General features: G+C 40.3%; 1 protein-coding gene across 4 annotated transcripts in view; it reads left to right on the plus strand.

Annotated features, from left to right (window-relative positions):
- Nucleotides 1-10000, plus strand: part of LOC137992144 (transient receptor potential cation channel subfamily A member 1-like) — a 22741-nt gene that overhangs the window by 7587 nt on the left and 5154 nt on the right. For 2 of the 4 annotated variants that reach the window (XM_068837278.1, XM_068837276.1), the window contains exons 7-11: nt 3453-3629; nt 5386-5559; nt 6038-6178; nt 7516-7632; nt 9902-10000. The exon at nt 9902-10000 is cut by the window's right edge and continues 85 nt beyond it. In XM_068837278.1, coding sequence (XP_068693379.1) covers nt 3453-3629; nt 5386-5559; nt 6038-6178; nt 7516-7632; nt 9902-10000 — 708 coding nt within the window. The remainder of the gene's footprint in view (nt 1-3452; nt 3630-5385; nt 5560-6037; nt 6179-7515; nt 7633-9901) is intronic. The other 2 variants (XM_068837277.1, XM_068837279.1) reach the window with 2 other exon arrangements.

Raw genomic sequence — 10000 nt, forward strand, 5'->3', positions numbered from 1 at the left:
CCGCAACAATTCGCCTTGTTTGACGCGGTTAATTTTACGAAAAATCATTGTCGCTGGGGCAGAATTTTGTCGCCTCGACCAGTCGCACGCACTCACACCAGTTTGAATTCGTGCGACTTATCGCAGCGACAAAATAAGCGAAAGCAGCGTTGTCGCACCGTGTGTACACTTCCCGGCGGCAACAAGTCGCTGCGACAGAATATAAATGAACCAATGAGAGAGCGTCATATGGTCAGCCATATTGAATTAGAAAACTAGTTCACGTTCCCCTTCATACGAGATCACTGCGTGTGCACCTAACAGGCGTGGTGTCGCAGCGACTTGTTTTGCAAGTAGTACACATGGAGCAACTCGTCGCAAAGACCTGTCGCTGCGACTTGTCGCCTAGTGTGTCCCGGCCTTTATGCTTTGGTGAGGGAAAATACAGCCGTTTCTCGTCACTTGAGGACCGAAGTTTGGGAAGCACTTTGTAACGTTGATTTTTATTAGTTGGCGAAAAGAAAACGGCAAAGGGACACTTCGAGATGCTTGTCAAAATCCTTGTACATCTAGTTTCCTGCATTTTTGGACGTATATGAAAAACTGAACTGTCATCTGGTTAGCAGAATTTCAGGACATGAGTGAAAGTGCCTAAATGAAAATTTGATTTAAGGACGGTGCCTACTAATTCAAAGGTATTTTTGCGCGGTTTTATGAATATGCGGCAAAAGCAGATCTCAATAAGTGTTATTAAAATCCAAAAAGAAAATTGGGGGTAACCACGCATTTTCCAAAGATAATTAATCAACAATATTAGCAAAAAACTTTAAAATACAAAGCAATGTATGGCGTTCCTTTCCAAATTAAAGCTTAATTATCTCTGAAAAATGCATGGTTACCCCCAATTTTCTTTTTGGATACCAAGAGCCCTTGCTAAGTTATGCTTTCTCCGCATAAATTTAAACCGCGCAAAAATATCCCTGCATTAGTAAACACTACCGATAGGAAATCCGAGTATCCGGAGATTCGCAGAACGTATTCGCAATAACAATACTAGGCACCGTCCTTAATGCGCTGTTACACTGTGCAATTTTTCGTGCAACTTGTCTCGCAACGCCATTGCAAGACAAGTTGCATGAATCATTGCCCGATGTAACATACCTTGCCCGATGCCCGATGCCCGATGTCCCGATGTCCCGATGTCCCAATGTCCCAATGTCCCAATGTCCCGATGCCCAATGTAACATACCTTGCAACGGCCAAAAACGTTGCGAGACCAGTTGCAGAGGTGGTTCGTGCTCGGCTTTGGGAGCAAGAGGACCCCGATTCGATTCTCGGTGACTTCAATGTCTTTTTCGACTTCCCTCTGATCCGTGTAGCTATAGCTTCAAGTAACCGTAAAACGGAGAACTGACAGAGGGAGGGGGGTAAAGGGCGCACCGTCGGCTTCCATTGATACCAGTTTCGTGACTGAAGGAACTACCGACGTTACATAAGTGCCTTTACTTTACTTTACTTTACTTTACTTTACTTTACTTTACTTTACTTTACTTTACTTTACTTTACTTTACTTTACTTTACTTTACTTTACTTTACTTTACTTTACTTTACTTTACTTTACTTTACTTTACTTTACTTTACTTTACTTTACTTTACTTTACTTTACTTTACTTTACTTTACTTTACTTTACTTTACTTTACTTTACTTTACTTTACTTTACTTTACTTTACTTTACTTTACTTTACTTTACTTTACTTTACTTTACTTTACTTTACTTTACTTTAAATTACATTACTTTACTTAACTTTACTTTAAATTACTTTACTTTAAGTTACTTTACCTTTACTTTACCTTTACTTTACCTTTACTTTACCTTTACTTTACCTTTACTTTACCTTTACTTTACCTTTACTTTACCTTTACTTTACCTTTACTTAACCTTTACTTTACCTTTACTTTACCTTTACTTTACTTTACTTTACTTTACTTTACTTTACTTTACTCTACTTTACTTTACTTTACTTTACTTTACTTTACTTTACTTTACTTTACTTTACTTTACTTTACTTTACTTTACTTTACTTTACTTTACTTTACTTTACTTTACTTTACTTTACTTTACTTTACTTTACTTTACTTTACTTTACTTTACTTTACTTTACTTTACTTTACTTTACTTTACTTACTTTACTTTACTTTACTTTACTTTACTTTACTTTACTTTACTTTACTTTACTTTACTTTACTTTACTTTACTTTACTTTACTTTACTTTACTTTACTTTACTTTACTTTACTTTACTTTACTTTACTTTACTTTACTTTACTTTACTTTACTTTACTTTACTTTACTTTACTTTACTTTACTTTACTTTACTTTACTTTACTTTACTTTACTTTACTTTACTTTACTTTACTTTACTTTACTTTACTTTACTTTACTTTACTTTACTTTACTTTACTTTACTTTACTTTACTTTACTTTACTTTACTTTACTTTACTTTACTTTACTTTACTTTACTTTACTTTACTTTACTTTACTTTACTTTACTTTACTTTACTTTACTTTACTTTACTTTACTTTACTTTACTTTACTTTACTTTACTTTACTTTACTTTACTTTACTTTACTTTACTTTACTTTACTAGTTCTACTTTCCGCAACGGTTGCAACGAATCTTTTAAGCATTGTGCAGTGTAACATCTGTCCTGCAACTTGTGTCGCGGCGGTTTGCGGCAACAGCCGATGAAACTGTTCCTTTGACCTCATGTGATCATCGAAATGAGACAAGTTGCATGAAACGTTGCTTAGTGTAACACCTGTAAAACAACTTGTTTCGTAATGTGAGAACGTTTGTAGAAATGGCGTTGCGAAACAAGGTGCACGAAAAATTGCACAGTGTAACAGCGCCTTTAATGGAATATCAGTATTGTGGTTCAGTTTGGTTAGGAACTTCTTCTCACTTTGAGACTTCGTTCCTAACGAACATTACTACTACCACGCCATGACGGATTTCAGAAATACGCTGACGAGGGTTTAAAGGCTGGCACACCCAAAACAGACTTTTTGAGAGCACTCTAATAACTGATATACAAAAATTTGGTTTTATCAACGGAGTTGATAATGTAAATTGGCCACCGTACAGAGATTCTAAAAGCTGACGTTTCGAGCGTTAGCCCTTCGTCAGAGCGAATCGGATTCGCTCTGACGAAGGGCTAACGCTCGAAACGTCAGCTTTTAGAATCTCTGTACGGTGGCCAATTTACATTATCAACTCCGTTGATAAAACCAAATTTTTGTATACTACTTCCCCACCGACGCAGCACCACAGTTTCTTTAGAAACTACCCCTTCATCTAATAACTGATAGTTGTCCTTCTTTTGGAGACTGTTTGAACACAAACAGAAAACGCCCTCTCCGCCACGAGACCAAAGGGAAGATTAAATTGCATTTTTTTTGTTTGATTGACAGGGTCCGAGCGTTAAATTATATTCTTTTCTTAAGCGCTTTCTGTAGCTCTATGATATTCGCTGCCCAATCACGTGATCCGCTAGATTATGGAGCTTCAAAAGGAAGATTAGTTCCCGACTTTTGGAGTATCTTGGTGACATTGTGGTTTTTAGCTGACGAATGTTCTGAACTGAGAAGGTTAGACTTTTAAACTTTATATTACCATACATTAAAGATCTTATTCTCTGAGAGATTCAGTGGAGGATTAGCCAAATTCGTTCTTTCGATGTATCCTCTCAAAAAAGTTAGGATAAAAGACGATATGGGGAAGATTTTTTGCATATGTGATATGTATACGTGCTTCTTCCAGTCCTACATTGAGATCTATTATCCCTTTCTTTTCGGAAAGGCAAAAAAGTCTTAGAGGAAAAGTGGCCGAAACATCTCAATCATTTGATGCTAAAATTTCAAAAGAGCTAATTTTTAATCTTGAATTCTCCAACCTAGGGCCGGATGGTTTCGAAAACAGATCTCTTTCTCTCTAGGTGGTTTTCACCTGACGTCACAGCAGCCATATTGGTGCATAGAACAATATCCGGAAAACAAGTCTTTTGGGAATTTGACTCTATTATCATGCAAAATATGAGCGATATTTTGCTATTGTTTTGTTCACCAACATGGCCGTCTCATCATGTGATTGAAAACCATCTATATTTGCGATTAAAAGAGCGCCTAAGCTAAATCTCTAGAATTCCGTGAGGGTCAACTAAAACAAAGACGCATCAATTAAACCTTGAAGAAATGCATTTTTCATTTCATCACTCAGGGATACTCCAAAAAAATCCGAGTGCTCCTTTGCAGGAGACGAACCTACGACCTTCCGATTACTAATTCGGATGCTCTACCACTGAGCTATCGAAGTCTCGTGGGAGCAAGAACATTGTGACTCGGGGATACTCGGGAAAAAATCCGAGTGCTCCTTTGCAAGAGACGAACCTACGACCTTCCGATTTCTAAGTCGGATGCTCATCCACTGAGCTAGAAGAGACTCGTCAGTGGTGACTCAGGGATACTCGGAAAAAAATCCGAGTGCTCCTTTGCAGGAGACGAACCTACGACCTTCCGATTTCTAAGTCGGATGCTCATCCACTGAGCTATAAGAGACTCGCCAGTGGTGACTCAGGGATACTCGGAAAAAAATCCGAGTGCTCCTTTGCAGGAGACGAACCTACGACCTTCCGATTTCTAAGTCGGATGCTCATCCACTGAGCTATAAGAGACTCGTCAGTGGTGACTCAGGGATACTCGGAAAAAAATCCGAGTGCTCCTTTACAGGAATCGAGGGAGATCTACGACCTTCCCATTACTAATTCAGATCATCGGCTCTATCACCGAGCTATAGTGTAGCTATTAAACTAGATTCAGGTTATAATTGTTCCGGTACATATATGGGTTATTGACAGGGCGTGAGGTCAAGATGGCTGGATATTGGCCAAGTTCTTTTTTTGTGTATTTATGGGCCAAGACGAAGTCGAGGTCCATAAACACGCATAAAAAGAACAAGGCCAATATCCAGCCATCTTGATCAAACAAGCTTGGTCAATAAAGGATTTATTATATGGGATAAAACACCAAAAAATGATCTTCGATCTTGCGCCGGGACCAAGTGAGAAATCCCGAGCGGGCAAGATAGCTCCATCTTGCCCGCTCGGGTAGCCAATCACAGCGCGGGATTTGGTTCATCTTCAGTGCCCGCTCACGGAGCTAGCCATATAATAAGGTCGCATACTGCTAGGACTGAAATTGTTGAAGTAGTGCGTTCGCAATTGTAGTGAGGATGGTGGTGAATGTCTAGCCCAGTAAATTCTTGTTCACTCTGATTTAGACGAATATCAAAGTAAATTAATATTTGACTACCTAACTCGTCCTTTTACAAAAAAATCTGTCATTATAGAGAGCCAAAGGAGTACATGCTGGATATTTTCAATTATTTGGATCTGTCAGGATATTCGCTGATCTTGATAACCTACGTGTTCAGATATCTTCAAAGTGACCAACAGTGGACTTTTGGCTCTTTAGCAGTTTTGGTCAATTTTATCGGCATTTTCAAGTATTCCATTGGATCTCGGTAAGGGTTCCATATCAGTCGTTTCTTTAGCTGAGCTCCAAGGTAGCGCAGAACAACAATGCGATGAATTTTTCACTTCCTCTAGCTACGCGTTCGGCTTCTAAGCGCCCTTAAAACAGCCTATATCGTTGTGGTCTCTTAATATAGGTCCGCAATACGTATATACAATAAGGACGAGCCGAAAACTCATGGCTTAATATAAGCGTCAATTGACCTCTTTAGCTTGTACGTTTTGTTTTCCCCATTTCAGACCACGTGATGTTCTCAAGGGAATTCCTCTTTTGTTTTTTCATAATCTATTCGTACATAAGCACGCGCATGAGCAGACATTTGAAAGACTGTTCTCTAGAGTAACATCACGTGGTTTGAAATGGGAAAACAAGACGTACAAGCTAAAGAGGTAAATTCATGTTCGGTGACAGTATTACATCCGAAATTTAATCCAGTTCCTCCCCTTGTTTTTTTCCCTTTCTTTCAGAGAAACAGGTCTCTATATCAAATGCCTCGGCAAAGTCATCTACAAGGACATTCCGCGATTCCTGTCCGTGTTTGTTATTATTTTGCTCACCTTTTCATTGTCATTTTTTCTGGCCATCAAAGGATATGAATCAAAATTGAAGTAAGCAGCTCACTTTTACATCTCATATTCCCAGTGATTTTATTCACGGCATACACCTCTTATTTTCACTCAAATGCAACAGAACTACACACCTTATTCCAAAATGGCCGCCATTTTAGTACTCTTTTGTTTGCTTGCAAATTAGCCCTTTTGGTCTCGTTCAAGTTAAATCTTCTTTTGAGCATCGAACTGTCATGCGGGAGGTCGCGGGTTCGAACCCCGGCCGGATGGACACTCAGGATCTTAAAATAACTGAGGAGAAAGTGCTGCCTTTGTAATTTCATCTGCAAATGGTAGACTTTCAAGTCTTCTCGGATAAGGACTGTAAACCGTAGGCCCTGTCTCACAGATAACTTCTATGTTCACAAGTTTCCTGTGGGACGTTAAAGAATCCACACACTATTCGATAAGAGTAGAGGACCATCTCGCACTAACAAATCCAGGAGACCACAGGAGTGAACAGAACGAGTGATGAGATCAAACGCTGAAGATGGAATTGGATCGCGCATATATTGAGGAAGAACAGAGACGAGCACTGTGTTACAGCATTGGAGTGGAGGCCAGAGGGGAGGAGGAGACCAGATCGACCAAAAACAACATGGAGGAGAACGGTTGAAGACAAAGGACGAGTAGCTGGGTGACAATCATGGACGACTGTCAGAGCTTTAGCAGCAAACCGAAGTGGATGGAAAGAGAATGTCAAAGCCTTATGTGCCTTATGGCACGAAGAGATATAGAGATAGAGAGGGGATGTAGTCCCCGGTGTTGTGGCTGTCCTGTTCGCTTCAGCAAAAGTGGCCGGCTTGGCAGTGATGTCTCTAAAAAGGCTTACAGTGTATGAGGCCACCTAAGCAAAAAGAGCCATAAGTCAAATAGGGAATTTGCCGAGTGCTGGAACATGTAGATGTAGATGTTGAAGTAGATGTTTAAAAGCGAGGCCAAAAAGGCTATTTTGCAAGAAATCAAAAGAATACTTGAATGGCGGCTATTTTGGAATAAGGTGTATGGCGTGGCCCCTCTCATGCCTGTTTTATTCTTTTATTCATTTGTTTTTTGACGTCACTGTCGTAAATCGTAAGATAACAAGAATCATTCTCTCATTCAACCAAATATGAAACTTTTTCCCCCGAGAAGTGTCCTCTCTCCCACCTACCACGCAAGGCCTCGATTTTCGTTGACCATCTAACACGTACTAGAGCCGCAAACTAGGGGAGCCCTGAATAGCTTGATAATCCTAGTTGTGGCGAGGTAATGTATAAGGTCCCTGTGTGAATTTTCCATATCGAGTGCCATATTTATTTTTCTCCATTCATTCGTATTTTTGTTTTCTTTATCAGATTTAGCCCGCTCAGGAATGACATCAATTGTACAACAGAAATAGGATGTGTGGTGATGGCGGGTGTAATGACTTGGCTTGAAGGTTCAGCAATTGTCAGCAGTCTGAACGACGTGGGGTGAGAGCTCTATCATTGTAGGGAAGGGATGAATGCATTTATCTATATACACATACACGTTTCCCAAATCAATACTAGGTCAGGTCCTAAAAATAATACTTGCAGGTATATAGATCATTTGGTTCGTTCGTTCATTCAGTTTTTTAATCACTGCATGATACTGTATACTTCACAGCTCAGTTGGTTAGAGCGTCGCACCGGTATCGCGAGGTCACGGGTTCAAACCCCGTTGAAGTCCTGAATTTTTCAGGCTTCTTTACGCAATTGCAAAAATTGCGTTCACAATTGCGAGGATCATAGTTTCACTTGATACCGTATACTATTTAGTCATTGATTCCTAAAATTATTGAATCGTTCTTTTCATTCATTCGTTCCTTCGCCTGTTCCCTTGTTCGATCGTCCATTCATAAGTATCCCTTTTTTCACTGCCATGTAAATTAGCCTCTCAAAAAACTACCGTGACACTTACAATCAGGTGAAGCCTCGCATTCAGTAGCTTGGCAAATTAGCATTCCTTTTGCAAGTGACAGATAGAGTTCCACTGTGGGGTGAATTAAATTAAGGCTACGTTTACACGGGTGCAGGACAAATTTTTGCACTGATGAATTTGGTACCCGGATCCCCTGTTTATATGGAACAGTGAAAATTCTGTTACAGATCACAATGGTGTTTACATAGGTCCGTGAAAATTTTGAGACCAGTCACGGCATTTGAATGACTTTTTTTGCATCTCTTCTGTGATTGGTTAAGCTAACGTTTTTGGCCAATCACGTTGTCGCAAGGTGCAGTACGCGGCAAATCAAACATGGCTTTCTGGTCCGTGCTGTCTGTGACTTTTTCCACGGCCGGTTGTTTTGTAAGCTGTACATGCTTACCAAGAAATTCAAATGTGTACGTTGCTCCTATCGATGACGATCGCAGACAACGATAGCCATTTGCAGCAATGTGTTCTGCACTAGCAGCCCAGCTAATCCGGCTAAAATAGCGATGCATGCAGCTGCCGCTCGTCTCCACATATCTGTATCGTGCTTTTGTTAATTTGTTTTGTGTCAAATATGATTTTAAACAGCGAAATGTAACTTTACGAAAGGAACAGCAACCAAAAAACATAGTAGATTCCAGGCCTTAATCGCGTTAACTGTGCAAAACGTAGCACGGTTCGGGTGTTTTTATAAATATAAATAAATATTGCTAGTGCTAATCACCCTTACGGGTGGGCGCGGCTGAAAGCATACAAAGGCGCCTCTGGCTGCCGCTATACAGTCCATGTTTGATGTCGGAGCACAGCACCACAGCTAGATGTTAATTAGCTGTGAGGCGATTTTGATGAGGGAGGAAAACCGGAGTACCCGGAGAAAAACCCTCGAGTCAGGTTGAGATCGACTGAAACTCAGCCCACATGCTGGCCGAGGCCAGAATTGAACCCCGGCTCACAGTGGTGGTAGGCCCGATAGATAACCACGAAGCCACCCTGACTCCCAATGAGTCTGTATGCATATTGGAACCGTGCCATGGAAAAAGTTGACCTGCTTTTTTCAGCTCCCAAACTTGCATCGGTCACCGGTCCCGTGTGAAGGCAAGGTGGAACCGTGAAAGTTTTTGTCCGTGCAAACATTTGTCCGGATCCGTGTAAACGGGGTCTAAGTCAATAGGATTCTAGGATGACATAAATTTTAGATATACAGACGTCAAAGAAAACAATTGCAAAGGGTAAATTGCGACATCGAATCTTGGGAATATTTGGCGTGGGAAAGAAAAACAGTTTCAGAATCTGTAGAAAAGGCGACGAAAAGCCAATTAAACCGTCAATCACGTCACAAGCTACTAAGGTCCGGCATCACCTGCCAGCGAAAGATGTTGTCGTGGTTTTATTTCGAATGCAGAATGATTGCGACAAAGCCAATCAAATTCAGTCGACACCCCAATCATCATGTATATAGATACTACCTCTACCACTACTATTAATATCGCTACTACTTCCGCTACGGCTACTACTACAGGCTCCTGGAGTCCGTGCAGTGTTCTCTAACTTTATTCGAGTCTGTTGTCGACGATAAATATCAGCATGAACTTACTATCCCACAAGGCTACCCGAACCAGTCTCCTAAAAGCTTTTAGACTAGGGGATGGCAGGCTTTGGCAAAAAAAGTCTCTCACAAATACCACTTTAATTCTCGGAGTCTGATGACTTCCACTGCTCTCTATTTATTCTGAGATCATAGCAGCAAGTGAAGCTAAGAGTTCATTTTATAACTCCTTTTTTCTGTAGGTTCCTCGCAGCTTTATTGATTATTATCTTCATGATTAGTGTGAGTGTTATTCTGCTGAACATTCTAATCGCTCAACTATCGCTAACTTATGAGATGGT

This window comes from Montipora foliosa, chromosome 2 (genome assembly GCF_036669935.1).
Source record: "Montipora foliosa isolate CH-2021 chromosome 2, ASM3666993v2, whole genome shotgun sequence".
Classification (NCBI taxonomy): Eukaryota; Metazoa; Cnidaria; class Anthozoa; order Scleractinia; family Acroporidae; genus Montipora; species Montipora foliosa.